The sequence below is a fragment of the Rutidosis leptorrhynchoides genome, chromosome 4, assembly GCF_046630445.1.
Source record: "Rutidosis leptorrhynchoides isolate AG116_Rl617_1_P2 chromosome 4, CSIRO_AGI_Rlap_v1, whole genome shotgun sequence".
Classification (NCBI taxonomy): Eukaryota; Viridiplantae; Streptophyta; class Magnoliopsida; order Asterales; family Asteraceae; genus Rutidosis; species Rutidosis leptorrhynchoides.
Window position 1 is genome coordinate 58,785,296 of NC_092336.1, and position 24,576 is coordinate 58,809,871.

The following is a 24,576-nucleotide window of genomic DNA, read 5'->3' on the forward strand; positions in this document are numbered from 1 at the left end:
CCTTAAACCACTTTATAACTTTCCCCTTTACAACTTACTTCACTTCAACCATGTTTAGCTTCTTGAACTCAAAATTCAAAAAACTAAACATCCGCAAAAGTAGTGCTAAAGGTTCAAGATACATCATGAGAGATGATTTAGACCTAAAAAACAAAAAAAGTGTCGTTAGAGGGTCCACAAAACCAATTTATAGTGATAAGAAGCATAAAAGCACGTATGACGACAAGACTACAAGTGCAGTGAAGGTTAAAGTGGTGATGACAAAACAAGAAGCAATGGTATTATTTTCGAAATGTGACAGTAGAGGAACTCTTAGCTTTCAAGATGTCGCTAACGAGCTCACACAAATTCCTGCTAGTCGTGTTTCAGTCATGAGTCCATGTAGTCCTAAGCGCAACGTCAAGCTTGAAACCATACCCGAAGAACTTTAGAACCATATATCTTTGGTTTACTAGAATATCATAAGCTTTTTACCTTATTAATTAAATATCTAGACTTAGTTATATGTAACATTCATCGACTATTTGATGATCAACCAATTTGATTATTATTATTTTTTTGACAAATAATGAAAATTCATATAGAAACGAGGTCGTTTTTCAAAGAAAAACACCCTCAATAAGAAATACAAATAAACGGGGAAACGAGAGAGCTCGCACCTAGAAAACATCTAACTAAACGAAAACTATCTATAAACAAGCCTCCATAACAACCAGGTAAACATTAAAACAAACTAGCAACTACTAGACCGAATACTACCCGATAAAGACGGAAACTAAACCAAACGATCTATAAGAGAAATCAACCTCTAGATCTCGCCCTTTTCAACTTGCCGCTAGTCGTCATTTTCAAAATGTTCTTCCCAGACTGATTCTCTATCTTGTAAAATAACACATGGGCGGATTCATCACCCGGTTCGCTCTCCCGACCAAACGTGTCATCATTTCATCAAATGCCGCAAAAGCCTCCACGGACATTTTCCCTTTCCCGTTTCCCGATGAACCACTATCTCTACCATCTTGAATCCCCGTAAACAAGGTTTGAATTGCGTCACCGTAATTCAAGCATCAACGTTCTCTTTAAGCTTATAGGTGTCCGAAGTGGAAACCTCGTTCGATACTACTTTACCCCACCCACCGACACGCAAAAAAACTCCTCTACCGTCTTAATCTAAAGTGACAATTTCAATTTATAATAAATCATAATGATTATTGACTGAGCAAATTTGGGTCCATTACGTCGCAGCCCATGAGGTAAAAGGATGTGGTATATTGCTTAAGATGAGTAATAGACTTTTCCGACATCTTTCTTTTTCTTTCCTTAAAACAAAGTAATTTATTTATTTATTTTTGTGAAATTTATTATATATATTATGATATTATGATGATAGTTATGATTATGATTATAATGATTAACCGATACTGTTTTTAATTAGATTTAGTGAAATTTGTCAGCCAATCACACGTTGATCCAATTTACACTTCCAAATGTCACCTATCATTTTGACTGAAAATTAGCTAACTAAATCAAATACCCAATAACTTCATATCATTACCAATTTGATTAGTCTTGATTATTGTTGGGGTGCAAACTCAATACTATATATGAGAGAGATAAATTCTAAGGGCAATATATAAATTAGTGGACTACTCCTTTTATCACCAATTGGTTTTAGAGTGTGGTTAATTGGGCTAGTAAAAAGGATCCTACAATTATGATTAATGGTGGTAGATTTCGAAGTGTTATTTTGAATAACTCCTAAAATTCACATATTAAACAATTCACATATAACTCCTAAAATGCACATATTAAACAATCCACATTCCTAGCTTTTATACCTTATCATAATTAATTAATAAGATTTAATTATAATTCAAAATTATTTAGATTAATGATCATCATTATAGCATTTTAATATTAACTATATAGATATCTCGAATATATATAATTTTAATTTTATTGTATCCGGATTAAAAAATAATAGCTTAAAAAATATTCTTAAAGGTTCGTAGTTTTTGTTAAATTTACCTTAAATTTATGACATTTTTTTTTTTGTTAATTGCACCTCTTACTTTTTGATGATAAATTTATATTACATTACATATTACATATTACATACATACATTAAAAGGATATAACTTTGCCTTATTATTTTTATTTATCTATGAAAATAAACACATAAATTAATGTATAAATCTATTTTTTTTTTCATTTATTAAACAATAAAACCAATTTCACAAATACAAGTAAAACTAAAAATTAACACCCAGCTTAACAACCAAAAGCAGTTCACTCACAGTTTTCCCTAATAGAATTTATTTATTAAATAATTAATTAATAGTTATAGGCTACACAAAAGAGGGTAGCCATCCTCTTAGAAATCTCCCCTCTCTAACTAACATCAACCAAATAACTAAAAACATAAACCAAAAACATATTTGCTTCTTTTGAGACACATGTTAAAAAACGCATGTTCTCAAACACAAACATTAGTTGTTACTTACGAACTACCTAGTTATACTCTGAAGATGTTCGTCTAAAAAGTGAGAAACTTTTTAGATCATTTCCACTCTTCGGTATCTAGTTAGCTTTTTCAAACATAAAAATAAAAATAAAAAAAAATAAAAAAAAAAGAAAGGGGGAGATTTATATCATTTCAAACTCCACCCTTCATAGCATGAAGAGCACAAATCGCAAATGCTTCACTTTTCGTCTTCTGAAGTTTGTTCGTACCGCCACCACGGACACCATCACGAACACCATCGTCACCACCAAATGATTCACTTTTCGTCTTTTGGAGTTTGTTGGTAAGAATAACTTCACTTTTGATCTTTTCAATTTTGATCTTTTCAAGCTTCTTAGCACTTTTGCATAGCTTAATCAACTCTTTAGTTACCACATCAATTTCTTCATCTTTTTTAACCCGTAAATCATCACCCAATTTCTTCGCGTTTTCCCTCACAACATTCCCTAACTCGCTCATCACCACACGTTTTAAAACTGATGATATCGTCTCCCGCTTTAGCTTCCCATTATCGTCCCTAACAACCTCCACACCAACACCAACAGCCACAGCCAACCGCGCATTAATCGGTTGGTCAAGATGCATTGGCATAGCTATAACTGGAACACCAAATTTCATAGCTTCAAGAACCGAATTCCAACCACAATGACTCACAAACCCACCTATGTTTTTGTGTCCCAAAATTCTTGCTTGTGGAGCCCACCCATCCATAACTAAACCCCTACTTTTAACCCTTTCAATAAACCCTTGTGGCAAAGCTTCATCAATTGTTCTGTTTTCACCTTTTGGAAACCTTAAAACCCAAATAAAATTCACATTACTCATTTCCAACCCATATGCTATTTCCGCCAAATCAGCATTAGAAAGAAAATACTCGCTCCCAAACGACACGAAAACAGTGGACCCCACAGATTTTGTGTCTAGCCAGTCGATCACATTGTTCTGTTTCGTCTCCAGTTTAGGTGGTTCTGCCACAAGTGGACCAACCGGCACGACACGTTTATCGATCAAACGAGAAAGATGATGAGCATACTTAGCTTCAATCTCCTTACATGACTTAACAAGAACGATACTTGACGAGCTTTGGACACATTCAGTCACACGATCAGCCTCCTTGTTAACCGTTCTCTTCGAAACATGCCCATCTTCATAGGGATGATAGTAAAAAGTCGAAGAAAACGGAAACGGGATGTTTTTAGAGGTGCCTAGTTGAAAGTGAACCATGGATGCAGAGGCACTAGTGGTGATAAACACCACAGATGGGATACCTAAACCGGCTGCAGCGATAGGGGCCCACGGTTGAATAATGTCGTAGATTAGCAGATCAGGTTTAAGGTTAATCAAGATGTCTGAAAACCTAGGGCTCGCCATGTCAAAAGCTTGTTTGAGAGTGGACATAAGTTGGAGAGGTAAGCCATTTGTGGTGTGAAGGTGTGGTGGAAGGTCCGGTAACGTAGGAAGATGAAGCTCGATGAGATTAACCGATGGCGGACACGTTTTCTTGATCGAATCCAGGTTAGTTGGAGTCGAACAAAGGTGGATGTTAAAGCGGTTGGTGTTGGTTAGTTTTTTGGCTAGTTCTAAGAAAGGTGAAATGTGACCATGGCCTAACCATGGAAACATTAAAACCGTTTGTTTTTTTCCTCCATAACCGTTCTTAATCATCTTCAAAATGAGAGCTTTTTTACTTTGTTAGTTGTTTGGTGGTTGAAGTTGTTGAAGGGACGGTTGGTTATTATATAGAGTGGTCTTATGGAACTTAAAATATAAACGGATTTCATACAATCTTTATAAAATAATGCAATATTCTGTGTTATAAAACGTATTTTGATTATCATATAACTTAACTTGGTCGTGATTTGTTTTTATGTTTGATCTTGTGAATTTTGCATTAAAATTATATGATATGATACTTTATATACTTTATATGGATGGATAATATACTTTATAATTTATATTATCCAATATGGATATACTTTATATAGTTTTTCCATTAATAAGCTATGGAACAATTCCAATGTTACAAAGAATTATTTTGCAGAGAATAAATAAATTTAATCAACTTATAAGATTGTACGTACCAGTGATAACCATATTAAACTGTATTCCAGAGGTGTCTTCGAGCATAAGGTTGAAAAAGACGCGAGACGGGGCCGAAACAGTACCGACCTCAAAACGTCGCAACGGAAAAAACGGGGCCGAGACGGGGTCGAAACGGTTGTTGACTAATGTTGACTTGTATATATAAATATATATTTATACATATTTTAGAGCTAAAAAACTTTGGTTGACAAGTTTGTACCTATAATTGATATTAGCGTTAATATAATACAAAATGAAATACTAAACTAAGTCAATTTTGATTTATTTGACCGACTTAGGGATGACAATGGATCTAAAAAATTCGAGATCCGCGAGTACCCGCGCCCGTGATGGACGGATAAAATCAAAAATCTTTAACCGCGGGTGGGCGATGGATTTAATCTTGTACCCGCTTGCGGGTCACGGGCGGGTGATGGATGTATTACATCCGTCGCGGGTAAAATTCGATCCGCGGATCCGATATACCCGTTTGAAGAATCCACGGATATACACGTTAAATATCCGTTAAATATCCGCGGATCCTTACATTATTGTAATATTCATTGACTTTAAAAAATTTCAAACAATAACATAGAAATTTGGTGATCGATCACTATTTAATTCCAGTAGTTTGATGCGTGCAAGTAGTACTAGACTACTAGTATAACGTATTTTGAGTAATTTAACTTATATTGGTGTAGCTTCTAATAGAACCGGGGTTGGCTAAGTCATTAAAATGTGTCAGGCTCGTGCGTTAGTCTCTTTTCTGCATTCTTCATTTTCCAGTATTAGCCTAAATGTTATTTAAGGGCCTGTTTGTATGTAATGCGCATCATACGTTGTAAATATTGTTTATCTTTATAAAATTTATAGTTTTTTTTTAAAAAAAATTAGATACGAATGTAGTACTAATTTATGAAAAAGATCCGCGGGTAAATCCATAGCCCGCGGATATCCGCGGGTATGGGCGATGGATCCAAAATTAAATCCGATAATGAAGATCCGCGGGTTGACGGGTTGACAAAAAATCTAAGGGTACGGGCGATGGATCCAATGGATCCTCATCCGCGACCCGCGGGTGCCATCCCTAGACCGACTTATGACCGATTTTAACAGAATTTCTGACTTTTGACCGGCGTTGGCCCATTTTTCCTGCATTTGACCTGACTTTTGACCGTTGACTGGCTTATAAGAAAACGGGACGGGGTCGAAACGGTTTAGTCCCCAAAACGCCGCAACAGGCGTCGCAACGGACGCCGTTTACAACAGTGAGCATAGGCAAGATAGTCAACCGCTTAGGGCTCAAAAGTTTAAAAGGTCCTGAACTTTTGAATATGTAAATATTTTTTTCAATATATTTAATTAAATCAAATAAAAAAATTTCAATTAAAGCTAAAATACATTGATTTTAATAGTTAAATATGAAGTACGATGTAATTAAATAAATAGATAAATTGAAGTATTATTTTTTATGCGTAGTAAAAAATTTTAACGTATATGTGAGCCATTTTTATTTTCGTCTAGGGCCTTTAAATTATTGAAACAGCTGTATTCACGGATATTTTCATTATAATATGTTATTTTTTATAATAAAATAATAATAACGGAGCCATAAAGATAACACACGTAGAATGTAGATGGTAAATTTCATGCCAATTATAGTGAGAGTTTATATTGGAGATTCAAATTAACCGTTATGGATATCGGGATAATAGCAACAAAATATTACTATGATTTGCAATCCTTTTTAATTAAGAGTGATACTTTTAAATCTTCTCTAAAATTATTGTTCAGTTATAAACGAATAATCTATAAATATAACTAAATTCTTTAGCTTAATTTTAATACTTCATATCATATCATTTATCGTAATAAGATATTCAATCAAACTTACCTTTAATATAAGAATATAAACTGATATTTGTCAAAAATATTAAATTAAATAAAATAAAATTTTGTAGAATGAAAGCTTTTTTAAGATGGAGGGAGTAGATATGCAACACTCGAGGTAAAAATGATTCGTACCTTTTGCAAGCCTTAAGAGTATTTTTAAGGTCAATCTCGTTTTCTTATTCATTGGTAGTATTACTAATATATATGGCTAAATAGAATGGAAGGGTACAATGGCCGTTAACTTTTTGATTTATGCATTTGAAAGAATTAATTATTATTTAAGTGAAATAATAATGGGTGAATATGAGATCTGGAGTTTGGTTTTGGGATATAAGAGTCTATTGAATTTAGTTTAGGCATTTTAATTGGAGATGTAAAATGAATGGGTGTTCAAGTGAACCCAATATAACTCAATCAATACACTTTTTGCACATTTTGACTACAACCAAAAGAGTCAAACACAATTACAAATAATTGATCATGAAACTCGAACTTTAAAACTTTAAAGGTAAAAGGAAATATATGATATATGAAACTTGGCCTCACTCTAATAGCCAAAAGCCCAAAACTGAAATATACTACGTACAAAAGTAAAAGGAATTGTTTTTTTTTTCTTTTTAGCGGTAACGAGTTAGATTCACCGCGCGTTACGACAAGGGAATATTTGTTAAACTTAATAGACAAAATGGATAAAAAAAATAGAAACAAAGGAACAAACTAAAGCCGGTAAAAAACTGAAGGTTAAAAAAGAAGCGACTTATGGTTATTATTCATGTTGATCACATCCAATAAAAATGTCACTTCATTTTAACTCCTTCCTTTAATGTGTCACTTAGAGCACGAGGTGTCCGTGTTATTTTTTAGTGTCTATTTCAAAGTTCAAAGTGGGTGGGATGTGTTCATTTAGAGCACGAGTTGTCAGTGATATGGGTGGATATATCAATTTTTCCCACCATCAATTTTTCAAAAACAAAGTAGAAACGGTGATTTTTTCCACCATCTCTTGCTCGACTTCGAAAACCGACGGCGCAATCGACGCTCGATGTCGACCGCCGATTGATCCCGACGTCGGTGACGACGGCGAAGACTGACAACGGACACCGAGTGCTCTTATGGTTAATATAACCATAATCGCTCCATATTAATGTGAAACATCAATTAGTTAACAAATAATTTTTTCATATTAAAAAGGAAAAGGAAAAAAAAAAAAAAAAAAACACTAACTGATACTTAATAGGGAGCTAACATTTTTGACCAATAAGATGAGAGCGCTTTGACATTTAGTATATAGAGTTATTAAAAAAAAGGGAGACTGGGTTCACCAGGAGGTCCAAAATGCCTTCAAAGCCCCAAAATATGAAATCAAATTGATAGAAGATCTACACAAAGAGCTACAATTAATAATATTAATTCATTGATAGTACTAATTAAGTTAGTACATTGTACATTATCAAAACTTCAATTGCACTTTTCTAAAAGATTTCAATATGTTTAACTTTATAGAGGTGTGCGTTCTAATTAGGATCAGTTTCATCTGCATGATATCTATTTCATCTTTGTAGGCAGTAATAAAGATGCCACGCAACACTAAACCCACCAAGAAATCGGGCCCAAACCACCCTCCGACACAAGCGATCCCTGCCAAAGTAATATTATATGCACAAGTCAGATCTTTATTTCAAATTATGTAATGGAAGTGGCAATATGGGTACAATGGTTAACAAGTTCCAGATGTAAAGGATGTTTTTACAAATCGGGCTGGGTTGAGTAGAAACACTTTCTGCTATAACTTTTTTTTGTTAATGCACTTAATATGATTAATTGATTACAAAAAACAACATTATTACAACAATTATCTGTATTGTTTGGTAAAGCAATTTAGGAGGTTTTATGCATTAAAAATATGCACTTTGGATAATTGACAAGTGTGGCCAATTCAATCCAATTGTACACTAAAAAATAATCTTTTTTGAGTTTTGACCCATTACCCAACCAGCCCATTTTGCCACATCTGTTGTGGAGTTAATACAAACAACTTACAATGACTTCCATAGGGGCAAATAGCTTCCCCTCGATTTGCTCCTTCGGGATCTCGGGAAACTTTACATTTTGAACTCGAAACCTAATCTGCAATAAAATTGCAACGTTAACATATAATTTTCAAAGTCCCCATACATATATAAAGAAATACGCTATCCCTTATGTGTTGAAACGGCTCGTGTCCATACTTGATTTAATGCAATCAGAATTAATCGGAATAAGAATGTGAAAGTTATTAACAAATACCTACCTCGTCAACTCCATCTATAGAATACTTCTCATCATTGAATGTCCATGACCATAAAACTTGGTTCCTGGTAAACAAAAGGTAAAATAAATAAACCAGATGTTTATACAAAAACTTACATGACTCATTTATTATAAATATGTCGACTAGTGATGTGTTTCCATCCGATGGGTCAAACCACTTAATAAAACGGTGTTTTGACCCACCACAAATCTCATTCCAACCGATACCCTACCTACTTGGCCCGCCTATTTTTTACTATTTCTAAAAAGACTTGACCACATTAGAAACAGATTCGACCACGTCTTAAAAACTGCCACTAAAAATAAGTAAGAACTCACGCATTTTCTGAGACAGGCTCGGCAATGGAAGGCTCTGGCATTAGCAATTCCGGTACATATATGTCGTCGAAAAATCCAAGTGATACTGCAATTTGTTCAATCTGTATCAGTACATAAGCCGTAGTTTTAATTATATAAAGACAAACAATTTCTTATGGTACGTTTAATTCATAATTTAGATGCCAACGCAAAAATTGCAGATAAAGTTCATTTAGCAGGAAAACACAAATGTATCTTCTTATAATTGCTTACAAACTTAAGATTAAATAAAAAATAAAGAAGCTCGGCAAATTTGATGAAATGCTTACATGTTATTAGTCAGATTTTACTCTAAAGACAACTGTAATTAAAAAAAAACTCACATCGTAGACCGTCAGCTTTAGACTCTCTAAGTGTAGCTGAAATAATTTCTCCTACAAACGGCCGAAATATTATCAACCTAAACATTACCTGCCAAAAAGGTAAATAATCGGTCACCACACACAAAATTTTCACGTAAAAGATCAATAACATTAATATAGTTCAGTGAACTTATTTACACTATTTACACTTAAGACAGCATGGCAACAAGTATTAAAATGCCTCATTACACTATGGAAATGTACACCACAATATCACATTACGCAAACATGTATTACCACATCAAAAAAAATCTCTTCCACTGCGTAAGTTTTTCATTTTTGTATAAATTATAACGCTATTGGTCTATCATATCAAAGCTAAAAAAACCTGTGATCAGCAATGTCATAATTTTTATTGGGTAAAAGACGGAAAGTAAGACATACTGTGTAAGTCGGAGCACCCTCGTTAGCAAAGATTTCACCATCTTTAATTGACTCAATATCATACACTGATACGCATAGCCCCAATTTTGCGATTACCTATAGTATAAAGAATAGTAAGAATTATTAAATTCCATAGGTTTATGGATTTGTAAATATAGGATAATGTGATAAAACTATCACCAATGACCTTATCCAAAAAAAGAGCCTCGAGCTCTCCTTTAACTGCCTCGTGAAGAGGGCGGCTCAAAAGGTCAGGCCGCAGTCGCAATGTATGCTCCAATTTGGTTAAGTTGAACATTGTTTATACCTGGCAAGGTAAAGAGCCACCATTAATAGTCACATTACGCTCACAACTTTCAAATATTGAAAAATGCACAATAAGTTATTTGAAATAACCTAACGGACTCGAGTAATGAGATTTCAATTTGTTTTACAAAGAAGAAAAAGGTCCAAGTCTTATCTCACATCTTCTACTAAAAATTCCATCAAAGCACTTTGTCGAGCTCAAAAGGTTGTTTGTTTTTTGTTAACAAAACTTGTACCATTACAATTCATCATCATGTCAATAAAGAAGGAAAAAATAGAACACACAAAGATGTAATGACCAGTATTCATGAAATTGGCAAAACGCCATTTAATTATGATGAATACACATGTATAATGTTGTATAACCAATTAACCATCTTCAAGTGCATAGCTGTATGAAATCAACTGATAAACACCATCAAAAACAGATTTAATCATAATATGAGTCTAGAGCTATTGCAATAACTTGTACATATCCACTATACCTGGCATTCGGGTCAGGTTTGGGTCAAAACCAAACAGGCTTGGGTCCAAACAGGTCAAATCCTAATGGGTCAACTTTTTTAACCGTTCCAAACGGATCGAACCCAAATGAGTTGGGTCGGGTTGGGTTTCGGTCGAGACCCATATTTTTGCCTAAAATGAGAGAAAAAAAAATCTTAAAATGAGGATAAACAACTACAATCGAATTTGCAAACAAGATGTCAAATACATCCATTCTTAATTTCTTATTATGTGTTTCAACGATGAGTAGCTTTCAACTTTTAATGTCGAATGAACTAATTTCAGACATCAAAACAAAGTCTTTATTTCATAGCTGATTCGGCGATTATAGAATGAGTAATTTAGTTTAATGTCTGACAAGTATATAACTATAACTATATATGATATATGAATATTATCATAAGGACACTAACATGAGGTTCAACATTATGCTTCGACATATTAATTAATCAAAAACGCTCTATGTACAGTGGCTCTTTTCTTTCCCAAGTCTTCTATGGTATAGAACAAAACCCTTATTAAATCAACATACTTTAATTAAATTTAAAACAACAACTAATGATATAGAACCAAAATTTCGAAAAATATTAAGGCAAAACGAATTGGTGACAAAACCCTAAGATACATTCAAAATTAAAATCGCACCTGATGAAAAAATTGGAAGAGTTGAATTGGATTTAATGAAAGTTCCGTTATTAAACACTTCAATCAATCTATAGCGTATTACGAATCAGAGTACACTTGATTTGCTTATCAGATATCAAATGAGCTTGGTACGTATCATTCACCCTCGCTTCAATTTCTCGTTCTGATTAGGTTTTTCAGTTTTAAGTTTTTATTTTTTTTGCGTACGACCTACTAGGTTTTTGGCAGCTAAATAACCCATTATGTTCTTATATTTCTGCTGGGACTGTGTCTCGTAGGCCGTTCCACCGGCCCATTTAAAGCCCAAACTTCTAACAGTTTAAAACAACGGAGTACTAATATCGATATCAATCAATTAGTATTGATTAACAGAAAACTAAAACATTGTTTTTGTTTTCAGTTTTAAAACAACCTTGATAATGAATTTGTGATGATGCACGATTTAATTAAGGTTTGTTTATGGGTCGGGCCAATATACGTTATGAATCTACATCAAAATCATCACTTGCACCTCGTACGCCTTATTTCCTACGCCTACGGCCAGGGCCGGGCGTGAGAATTCGGATGCCCAGTGTGAGATGGTCGAAATATGCCCTCTATCAAAATTTTAAATAGCACACCACAATTTTAGAGGTTAGAAACTTATTCAAACTATGCGGCTCATCCCTACGCCGATTTTTATTCAATAAACACATTACAATTTTACATATAAACAATAAATGTAAGTTACAACAAACGAATCACATAAACCCGTTATCGTAGCTTTGTCCCCTTACATATTTAATATCTAAATCTAGGGATTTCAAAGCTTTTTGTAATGCGTTGAAAAGACCTAAATCCGATGTATCTTTTATGACTCGAAACTCTAGATAAAACTCTTCTACTATTATAGGCGAGCTAGACATATCAACACTTCTACTTTTCTTCAGCTATATTTTCTTTATCATTACTTTCATGTCTAACAAAATACATATTTAAAGATCCTTGTAAAGGTTGAGTAAGTTCTTGTTGTTGTTTTTTTTCATTTTCTATTTCGGGCACTGGATGATTTTATCCGAGGAGGCATACTTGTTTAATTTCTTAACAACATTTATACAAACACAAAACAATCTAAAAAGAAAATTTTCATATAGATAATTTAAACAATTAAAGAGTGCTAAGCAAACAATTATAAGAAATATAATATTTAAACAGAATACTATCAATCGAATTAAATACTCCTTATATATTAAAATTAAAAGTTTAACTTCTAATCAATATTATATTATATTTATATAAGGAATAGGACAAAGAGTAACCTTGTTGGTTTTGAATGAGTGATTGGCACTTCGGCAACAAACCATACGATTGTTTTCACAGTACAATTGTTGACTTTGTCTAAGAACAAAGTAGATGACTTTATTTATTCACTTGTTTGGTACCAAACTACCTTTTATTTTATTCATATATTTATATTTATATTCATAATAACCCCAACATCGCGATTGTCATCAAACCATACGATTGTCTTCTTTCCTTATTTTTTTTTTCTTTTTTCAAAGCTCTATTAATGTCACACACAAAAAACAGAGTGAACATAAGAAGTCTTTATTTGTTTTTTAGTTCTTATTGTTTATTGAATCTTGAAAACTTGAAGATGAGTACATTAGATGATGGGTGGCCAGGTGACGGCAGGATAGAAAACAACCTCAACAACTACTTTGATCTATATTTGGGGAACTGACGAGTATATGGACATTTAGATGCCCAATGATCGATTGTTGTAAAAGGGCTTTTTTTTTCTTCCAAATCCATGTATGCATATGGGCTTTTCTCCTTTTTTTTAAGAGTTTATGTGAGCTAGAACTATGATGAAATTGAACTCCCAAATTGATGCCCCTTTATTTTTGTTGCCCAGTGCCGTCCCCTACACCGCACGGCATCAAGCCAGGCCCTGCCTACGGCCTGCCCCACGTTCATCTACATGGTTGGTACTTTTGAATTTTTACTGTATGGTTACTGTATAGGTTTTTTCCCGGGTCATCACATGATTCCGATCATTCGACAGAAAGACATAATATTTAACCTCCTTATTGAGAAATTGATATCCACGGTTTACGGACACGAGTGTTAAATTCTATAGTCCTCAAAACCTCAATATCCATTGCACTTGAATATGTACTATATATGCCTTATCTGTTTGACACAAATAGCGGTGACTGAGATTTTCATTGTTCTTTATTCTTGAGAAATACTCCTTCCATCCAAATTCTATTGTTCACTATTTTTTTGAATGTCCCAAATTAATTATTTACTTTTATAAATGGATAAAAAAAATATGGTAAGTTCTTTTGTGCCCGTATTTTATACATGTAAGATAAAAGTATATTTAAAATTAGTAGCCGGTGAACTGCAAAGTTAACATAAAAGTGCATTTGTCAGTTACTTTTTGTGTGTGTGTTTTTTCAAGCGATAATAAATTTGTGATGAGTGAGTATTAGAGATCTAAAAATGAATGAGTGGGTGTAAATGTTTTGTTAAGTCTTTAGGAGTTAAAATTGATCACAAATTAATTATAAATTTTAACGAAAAAAAAAAGAGATATAAGGCGTTCGGACGACAATGCCGAAAGAAACAACAATGAAAAACACCGACGGAGAAAATGCAAATTCCTCCGACGAAATCAGACGAGTTAGATGACATGGAGGAAGATAATGCAAATTCCTCCGACGATGATGATCCCAGACCGTTTTTTCAGGTTAACTCGCCGAAGAAAAATACGGTATCCAAAAGGGTTATCCCTGAACAATCCTTTTCGTATTCCCAACCCAACTCTACAGCTTCCAAGGTAATGGTTGGGCAGAATAATAATGAGGGGGTGGCTAATGATAGGCTCGAGAATAATAATGACCAGACACAAGAAAACGTGGCAGCTCAATGCCCTATTTCCAACGATCCTTTTACATGGCAACCTATTATTGAAGATTTAGGGGTTGGTGAAAATTACAGTGATTCTGAATGTGATGTGCCCATTGGGCCTCTCAAGCCCATGAATGATACCGAACCTTCTGTTGGGCCTGTCACCTCCCCTATCCAGGATCCAAGTAATTTGGGTGCATTTGGGCCACTAGAGCAAGTTGGGCCGTATTATCCTTCTGTGGACCTTCCACCCATTGAGCCTTCTGTTGACAATCTGACGACCAAGGCTAATATATTCCAAGTCGATGTTGACGTCAGCAATCTCAAATCGTCAATCTCTATGAACCCTAGGGTTAGGACGAAGCTCCACAAAATCAACATCGGCTTTAGCAAATCTTCACCATCTACATGGGATAAAATTAGGAGATGGAATTACTCGTCACGAATAATTAATGCGAAAAAATTGGCCCGACTAAGGAAACAATGTGCAGGTTCTAAACGACCACTGGTATCTGACATAGATGAGCTCTTTGGGACTTATTCTAAGAGACAAAAATCTGGTGACTCTGCTTTCAACAAGATGGAAAATCAATCTCAGTCCGGGGATAGCATCAATTTGAGCGACTACGCTAAATTATTGGGCTTTCAAGATGGGGGTGACGCCTGACTTGTATTGGCAGGAGTATTGTGTGTCGTGTAAATCCGGTTATTGATGAAGATATTATCTATCAACATTCGGGGATTCAAAAAAGATGGAAAAGAGGATTGGTTCAAAAAATTGGTTGCTGCGAATTGTCCTGTAGTTGCTGCCATCCAGGAAACCAAGTGCAGGTCCGCAAAAGATAGCTGGGTTGAATTTATTTGGGGTTCATAAAATGTCAGGTATTGTGTAAAAGAATCTAATGGCAGGTCAGGGGGATTGATGCTCTTTTGGGATTCAAGTGCATTCTCGATTGGTCAAGCTTTTGAAGGTGAATTTTTCATCGCCATCAAAGGTAACTTAATCGGTTATGATTATGAAATTTTGGTTGTCAATGTGTACGGTCCTCACATAGAAGATAAAAAGAGACGGTTTTGGGCTAGCTTAGATGACCTGCTTGGGACTTCGAATAATATAGCGTGTGTTTTGTGTGGTGATTTTAATGAAGTACGATCCAATAGGGAAAGACAAAACTGTGCTTTTTATGAGAGGAGGGCGACGATGTTCAATGACTTTATTCAAAATAACGGTTTAATAGACGTGCCATTGTTAGATAAAAAGTTCACTAGGATAAGCGACGACGGAGTAAAGTTCAGCAAACTTGACAGATTCCTTGTTTCAAATGCCTTTGCAACTATGTGGGATGATTTGTCTGTCATAACCTTAGACAGAAAATTATCTGATCATACGCCACTACTTATGAGGAATGGAAGACATGATTTTGGCCCCAAACCCGTTCGTGTTTTTGATGCCTGGATCGAAGACAAAATGGCTGTAGATATTATTACTGAAGCTTGGACCAAGCCATTTACTGGGTGCAAACCGGATTCTGTCTTTCGGCTTAAATTGAAAAACGTCAAAGAATGTCTAAAGGTATGGAGCAAGGCGAATTTTAGTAGGCTCGATGAAGAAATTAAAGAGCTAGCCGAAGAAAGTAGACTTTGAGAATTAGAAGCGGAACAAAGACAATTAGACTCTGATGAACGTGCTAAATGGCTAGCTAGTCGGGGGGAATGGATTGAGAAAGATAACAATAAACGTAACATGCTTTGACAAAAGGCAAGAATTAAATGGGCTACTGAAGGGGACGAGAACTCTAGATTCTTTCATTCGATAATAAAGAGGCGTAATAACAAAAACAACATCCGTGGACTTCACATCAGCGGTAACTGGCAGGAGAATCCGGATGCAGTTAAAAACGAGATTTTCAGATTCTATAGTTCTCTTTACCAACAACACGGTGCAGATTGTCTTAGTTTTGCAGGTTTTGAAACGGCCACAATTTCACCCGAGGAGGCTGCTGATCTAGAAAAACAATTTGTGGAGGAAGAGGTATGGAACGCGATTAGAGATTGCGGGGGATCAAAAGCTCCGGGACCAGATGGCTTTAATTTTAAATTTTTCAAGAAATTTGGTGGTTAATTAAGGACGATCTAATGCGCGCGTTGCACTGGTTCTGGGAGTGTGGGGAAATTTCAAATGGGTGTAATGCATCCTTCTTAACGCTTATTCCTAAAGTAAAAGATCCGGCATCACTTCGTGATTACCGACCGATTAGTCTCATAGGGTGTTACTATAAAATCATCGCTAAAGTTCTCTCAAACCGGCTTCGGGGGCTGATTAGTGGTCTTATTGGGGTGGAACAGAGTGCTTTCATCAAAGGAAGATCAATCCTGGACAGTATCTTGATTGCCAATGAACTTGTTGATGATGCAAAAAGGAAGAAATCGAAATGTTTTATCTTCAAGGCGGATTTTGAGAAGGCTTTTGATAATGTTAGATGGAAATTTCTTTTAGATATTATAGCTAATATGGGGTTTGGATCTCGGTGGTGTAAATGGATTGAAAACAGTTTGCGATCGGCTTCTATCTCGGTCTTGGTAAACGGGTCCCCCACAAAAGAGTTTCGGATGGAGAAAGGGATCAGGCAAGGCGACCCGCTTTCTCCCTACCTTTTTATCATCGCTAGTGAGGGGCTGAATATCCTGGCCAATATTGCTATTCGTGACGGTCTTCTCAGGGGCGTGAGTATTGGTAATAATAATGTTTCTGTTTCTCACTTACAGTTCGCCGATGATACTATTTTCTTTGGTAATTGGTGCAAACGAAATATTTCAAACGTATTTAAAACACTTGCTTGCTTTGAAAAGACGTCGGTTTTAAAAATAAATTTGAGCAAGAGTTGTTTATACGGGATCGGGGTATCTCATAACAGTGTCAAAGGCATGGCTACTAGTTTTGGATGCAAAGTGGGGAACCTCCCGTTCAACTACCTCGGGATGCCAATCGGGCAAAAGGTTCGGAAAAAGGACACTTGGATTCCGGTGATTGAAAAATTCAAAAAACGCTTGTCGGATTGGAAGGCACGCACGTTGTCTTTTGGGGGAAGGTTAACCCTCATAAAATCGGTTCTTAGTAGTTTACCTCTATACTTCTTCTCGTTGTACCGTGCTCCCGCTGGCATCATCATCCTTCTCGAGAATCTTCGCCGTAAGTTTTTATGGGGCGGGACGGGTGACGAATCAAAGTGTTCGTGGGTTAAATGGGATACAATCCTACTTTCTTACGGGGAGGGAGGGTTAAATATTGGGTCACTAAAAGCGAAAAATTGGGTTCTTTTGGGTAAATGGTGGTGGAGGTTTCGTTCCGAAACCGATGCCTTTTGGGTAAATATAATCAAAAGTATCTATGGGCGGGACGGTGGTTTGGGTCTTAACTCTTTTATTCCTGCTAATCTTCGTGGGTCTGTTTGGTATAACATCATAGAGATTGGACGCGACCTAATGAAAATTGGCGTGAATATTGAATCGTTTTTTGAGAAAAAGCTAGGTGATGGGAAAGATGTGCTGTTTTGGCATGATGTCTGGACAGGTTCGAGTTGCTTTAAAGATCGTTTCCCAAGGTTATACAGGTTGGAGCAGGAGCAACTAGTCTCGGTATATAATAGGGTGAAGTTTTCAAACGGGTCATGGACGTTCGAATGGAACTGGGTCAGAAACCTTACAGGCAGGCTTGGTGGCGAATTGGAGCAGCTCTCTTCATTAACCGCGAATGGGCCGCCTCTCGGAAATGGTAACTCGACGTGGAAGTGGGTGTTGGACAATAAGTGCACTTATAATACGCATATAGTTGCTGTCAAAATCGATGCAGCTATCCTTCCATCTTGCACCTCACCACTTGGGACTCTAAAAAATAACCTGCTTCCACAAAAAGTTGGCATTTTTGTTTGGCGGGCTATGCGTGAGAGGATTCCTACAAGGGATGAGCTGAATAAGCGTGGCATCGACCTCGATACACTTTTATGTCCGTGTTGCAACAATGAAGAAGAATCTGTGAATCACGCTATTACATCTTGTAGGCTCGCTAAAGATGTTTGGCAAGGTATCCATAGTTGGTGGAATCTAGCCGTTCCGGGTAACATGAATATCTCAAACGCATTCCTAGGTGATGGTGATAGTCTCATGTTGGATCCCGTAAAGAGGGCTTGGCAAGCGGTTCAATGGGTCACCGGATACCTCATTTGGAAGAATAGGAACTTCAAAGTCTTTGGCAAAGATTCATGGGCACCTTCAAAGGTCATATGCGAAATTCAAGTTAAAACGTACGAGTGGATTTCTAACCGATCGAAGAAACATCCCCTCTCTTGGCTACCGTGGCTATCAAATCCGAGGAGTTTAGGATATCCGGATTCCTTCAACATCGATCCGGGCTGAATGTCGAAATTATGTGCTTCGTGTAAATTGTATATTGTATAGCTTGTGTATTCATAGCATTGGTAGTGTGCTTTATGTGTGAATCTGTCTTGCAGTTGAATGTTGACTGCAAAAACAACCTTGTACAGTTTCTATATATATATATATATATATAATACATAACCAGCCTTTCAAAAAAAAAAAAAAAAAAAAAAAAAAAATGAAAAACACCGACGCAAAGTGAAAAATGCCGGTTATCGGTGTTTTCATAGAAAACGCGGACGAAATATGTCTACCGGTGAACTAAACCGTTATGTTGTTTATTCACCGACAATGATTTTTCTTAAATCGTTTGAAACGGTCAGTCAATTACATGCATGTTAGTCTACTTTTTACATTTTATAATATCTACTTTTCTTCTGTTGTCCTCATCAATCTGAATAGCATTTGACGCGAGAAAAAAATAAATTGCCAACGTAGACCAATTTGTTCCATTGGTTTAACTTTCCAATTAAATATTGTACCATTTTCAACCTATAATTATCTCAATGATTATTATACTTGATTAACTGTGCAAGTGTCCATTAAATCCCAAATGTGGCCAGAAAAAAAACATACAATAATGATGGACCAAGTAAAAATAATACAGTAAGTAGTAGTCATTAGGACCATCTAATTAACAAAATTAGTTTCATAGCATCTTTGGGACTTATTTTATGGAAAGTTTGGATATGCAATTTTTACTAGAAATCGTAATCTAAATAGTTTATTACGGATTCAAGTTATAATAATCGTCGTATGTTACAGAAAACAAGATCTACACATTAGTGATACCTGCATAATCATAATCATAATCATAATAACAATCATAATCAAATATCATATATATTGGAGAAAACCAAATCTTTAAGTCACAATATTATATCCGAGTAAATTAAGTATGCATATCAGCTAGATAATTGGAGTAACCACAAAAAAGAATCAGATTATTTAAGAGTCTGAGTTACAACATTATTAACAAGAACACGCATATCTAGTAAAGGCATAATTATTTAATTACTGCTAAGATGAAATAAAAATATCTTTTTTTCCCTTTGAGAGGTATACCAATCATATAAAAATCCCAAATCAAAACAATTACGGAGTAATCATAAATCTGGGCATGATTCCATCTTAAAGAGGAAAACATATGATCTTGAAAAAGAGGAGAATTGAGGTAAGGGTGAAATGGTAATTTAGCCAAGAAACAGATCATGATCTGTTCATCTCATGATGAACCTCAGGGGTCTCCATAATACTTTCTAAAGAAGGTTTCCATCCTGCAACGGTACTTTTCCCATTCATTCTACTCTTTTCAATTTCACTCAAAACATCTTCTAATCTTTTACCTTTTGTGTTCTTCAACTGCAATAACAGCCACTCAAGTTCATCTTTTGCTAATACCAATTTTACCCTCATTTTACCGCTCTCCATTCCATAACTACTCCTTGTTTTCACATATTCTTCTTTTTCTTGTTCCACCATCTGCAGTATTTGTGGCTTTTCCTCTGTTTGTTTCTTTTGTATGCATGCTTCCATAAAATTTCCCATTATCAAAAATCAAGAATATGATTCTTGAAAGTGGAATATTTATCTTTCTTTACCCTTTTCAAGAAAGTAAGTTATTTAACTGAAAACACTAGCTTTATGAATTATGTAACTTATGATGAGCAAGGGATTTGGAGAGTAAAATTGTGGAGTTGGTAGAGTGTGTCAACTAATGCATGTGAGGGGTGGGGAACATTTGGGTACATGCAGGTGACATATTTATTGCCTTTTTTTATTAGACCAATAGCTCACTAAAGCTAGGTCATTATTTGACTCCATTTTTCATAAAGATATTATTATTATTATATAACTCAAATTAGAAATTAGAATATAATAGAATAGAATTTATACACTATGTTTTGACGTGTTGCAAACTGATCAAGAAAATTGATTTATGAGAATATGTACATAAGACTTTGTACCTTTAAAAGGCGTTTTTTGAAATGCATCTTTCATAACATTATTTACATCGATTATTTTTTTTTTCAAAAAAAGCAAATTTTTATTAAAACTCAGCCAACGACGGCACAATATACATCAGAGGAGTCAATTATAAGAGATCCATACGAAATTTAGCCTATTTCTATATACAAACCGATTTATCGAGGTTGTACTAAAAATGATTGAGAAGTATCAAATATTTAACCCACACCCATACGAGTATTAGAGTGTAGCACGAAAAATTTCGGGATTATTAGCCATTGATAGCACTCTAGCATCGAACTTTTCAATCTCTTTGATATCCATTGGAAGCTTTTTAATTAAACATCGTTAAGGATTTTTGTTGTATCCCATATGCGTTTGCTTTACAATTTCGATTCTTCTAAATAAAATATGTGCATACCCATTTTGAATCTTGCCAAAATTTTCTCCCCGAGACTGACTTTATATATATATTTTGTTGTTGATCATTAAATATGTTTTCGATGTTGGAGGTGATATCATTCGTAAAGCCCCACTAACGACAGAAAGCATCCCATAGTGATTTCGAACGTATACATTTAATGAGAATGTGTTCTACAGATTCCAAGTCATTATCGCATAGCGGACATCTTACGGTGTCAAGATCGAATCCACGTTTGTCCAATTCCATTCGGACCGGTAATCTTTGAAGCCGTACTCTCCACACAAAATACCACCTTTAAGGGGAATCGATGTATTACGCAATGTGTTGATTGATTGTGGATAGAAAAAGTTGAAAGTCAATAATATTAGTAAGTTTTTTGGTGATAAAAACTCCACTTGAATCAAGCGACCATGTTCAAGTATCCCTTGTGACGACCCGAAAATATCCGACCAAATTTAAACTTAATCTTTATATTATTCGTACACAATAAACAAAGTTTGTTAAGTTGAATCTCAAGGATTTTAAAATATGTTCATACATTCATTTAACCTCGACCAAATTCCAATGATTCACGAACCATTATATGAACGGATACAATTATATATGTATATGTGTATATATTATAACTTGAAAACGTTAACAAAGTATTAGGCGTATAATACTTTACATAAACGTATTTGTTTCAAAGTATATTTAAAATAATTATCGACGGAATTAAAAGATAATATCAAATGATTGAATCATCAGATACATTGAATTATGATTACGAGTCTCTGTTGAGAGGTCCACATTGATTTGAGAAATCTTCCTATTTTAACGATATTCGGAAGATGGTAAAGTGATTTACAAGTAAGAACAAATAGGTCAATTAACGATAACTGGACAAAGGGCAGTAGAGAATCACTTTCAACACAATGATTGCCTCGAGTCTTTTGATAAGATAATTATTAGTTTTCATAATATTGAAAACGTTTTATGACATAGTTGAAATCTTTTAAGAATGGATTTGAATATATACAATAAGTCGAAAATGTTAATGGATAGAACTAAATATATATAAATAACTTACAACGTGTATTTAAAACATGTTCATTAAATATATATGTTTTCAAATTAGTTAAATACACGATAGTAACACTCGCTTAGTGATGCGATTGATATATAAAACGTTAGTACATAAATGAATTATATCTATTTAGATTTTAAAATAAAAACGTTGTATGATATAATATTTCTATTACGTAAACGATCTATATTATATTTGGAAATATAATTGTCTTTGAAAAAAACTACATATTATATTATTAAATAAATATTTTGGTTATATATAGTATGTCTAAATTATATTTTAAAAAGAAATATATAGATATATAGATATATATATATATATATATATATATATATATATATATATATATATACATATGTATATAGTTGTATATTCTACAAAATGATTAATTATAATACTAAATAGATACAAAACGTTTTGATTAATATTATCATGTAGATATAACGAGACGATAGTTTATAGAAGCAAATGACCAAAACATTTAAATGAATAAGTTACACCTTGAGTGGGATTATTTTTCATTAATTTAAGTCTAGTTATCAATAATGGTACACGTCGCGTAATGTAAAATGCTAGTTTTCTAAGCGTACGAAAATAAGTTCGAGAAACTGGAACTGAGACATAAGTCGAGCGTCAACGTACAAGTTATCGGAACTAATTTTACAAGTCAACTGTGCACGTGAATATAATATAATATATAATTAATTATATAAATTAAAATATTATATATATATATATATATATATATATATATATATATATATATATATATATATATATATATATATATATATATATATATATATATATATATATATATATATATATATATATATATTATTATATAAACCGTCGGCAGCCTTGAAATCATTTGGAATGAGCTGGACAGCAAAGCTCCGCGATCGCGGAGCATTTAGGCACAAAACCTCCGCGATTGCGGAGGTGTCTGTTTCAGAATTTGTGTATAAAGCTCGATCATTTTGCTGTTCGATTCAATCCATCAATCTCTCTGATCTACTCCGTAATATTTATTTATATTATTATTATTATTATTATTATTATTATTATTATTATTATTATTATTATTATTATTATTATTATTATTATTATTATTATTATTATTATTATTATTATTAAGATTATTATTATTATTAATCTTATTATAATTATTAGTATTAGTATTATTCACATAAAATACTACGGCGAAGTTTTGAGCGAGATATTTCAAGACGGGTTTTTCGAGTAGGATAGGGCTAAGGAAATTATGGGTTATAGCTATGGAGGATATGGGTATGAATCAAGGGTATGCTCGCGAGGTCAAACTAGTGTTTATCATCTCCGTTGCGTCTACGTACTTTCCTGCAATATTGAATCTCAATATTGATACGTGAGCACTCATAACTTAACTTTTACATATTATTAGTGTATCCATAACTAGTGCTCGAGTAGATATGATTATGCATGCATGTATGTTTAATTTAGTCGTTAGAAAGTTTTGATGAATCATAAGTTAGTTACATATGCGGTTGAGATAAGGTATATGATATGCATGTCGTTGGAAAGCTAGTGAAAAATTAAGAACTTTTCATTTAGATATCGAATGGTTTCGATGAACGGATTAGAAGTTATAGTCAATTGAATTTTTGTATTATTATTAAAAATGATTATTATTATCGTCGTTATTGTTTTTATCTTATTATTATTATTATTATTATTATTATTATTATTATTATTATTATTATTATTATTATTATTATTATTATTATTATTATTATTATTATTATTATTATTATTATTATCATTATCATTATCATTAATATTATTATAATATTTTTTATTAGTATTATTATAATTAAAACTAATAGTAGTAACACCTAATTATTATGATTACTATTATTATCATTATTATGAACGCGATATAAAAGACGATTAAAAGCTATTAACAAATTGATTAGGAAATAATGAGTATAAGTATCATGATAAAATTAAAATATTGAAAGGTATTGATTTAGATAAAAATATCATTTTCATTATTTTTATCATTATTATTATTAAAAATATTATTAATATTAAAACTATCATTTTTACTAAAAATTATTATTTTTAAATAGAAATGTCATTGTTATTATAAAATATCATTATTGTTATTATTTTAGTATTATTATTATCATTTTATCATAATATCATTTTTAGTAAATATAACTATTGATATTTTTATTAATAGAATAATAATAATTATTATTACAAAATAATACAACTTTTACTTATTATTATTATTAATATTATTTTATCAAATAAATATGTAATACAAAGATATTTTACTACATATAATATAAATACATTAATAATACCTAGCATTATATTTTCATGATATTAAATGAATTTTATAAATTTTATTACTTAAGATATATAAAAA

The 24,576-nt window shown here is 33.5% G+C and overlaps 3 protein-coding genes across 3 annotated transcripts; all 3 read right to left on the reverse strand.

The window, feature by feature from the left end:
- Positions 1-2,656: 2,656 nt before the first annotated feature.
- On the reverse strand, positions 2,657-4,189 carry LOC139840660 (UDP-glucosyltransferase 29-like). Its single transcript, XM_071830912.1, has one exon. It carries the CDS (start codon positions 4,187-4,189, stop codon positions 2,657-2,659), a length of 1,533 nt encoding a protein of 510 aa, XP_071687013.1.
- A 3,694-nt stretch (positions 4,190-7,883) lies between these two features.
- LOC139844966 (uncharacterized) lies at positions 7,884-10,222 on the reverse strand. The gene is made up of 7 exons (XM_071835183.1): positions 10,100-10,222; positions 9,913-10,008; positions 9,490-9,577; positions 9,128-9,212; positions 8,790-8,853; positions 8,540-8,626; positions 7,884-8,137 (listed from the first exon to the last, which is right to left on the reverse strand). Exons 1-7 carry the CDS (start codon positions 10,208-10,210, stop codon positions 8,087-8,089), a joined length of 582 nt encoding a protein of 193 aa, XP_071691284.1. The 5' UTR covers positions 10,211-10,222; the 3' UTR covers positions 7,884-8,086.
- A 9,686-nt stretch (positions 10,223-19,908) lies between these two features.
- On the reverse strand, positions 19,909-20,247 carry LOC139840661 (uncharacterized). Its single transcript, XM_071830913.1, has one exon. It carries the CDS (start codon positions 20,245-20,247, stop codon positions 19,909-19,911), a length of 339 nt encoding a protein of 112 aa, XP_071687014.1.
- Between the last annotated feature and the right edge of the window lie 4,329 nt (positions 20,248-24,576).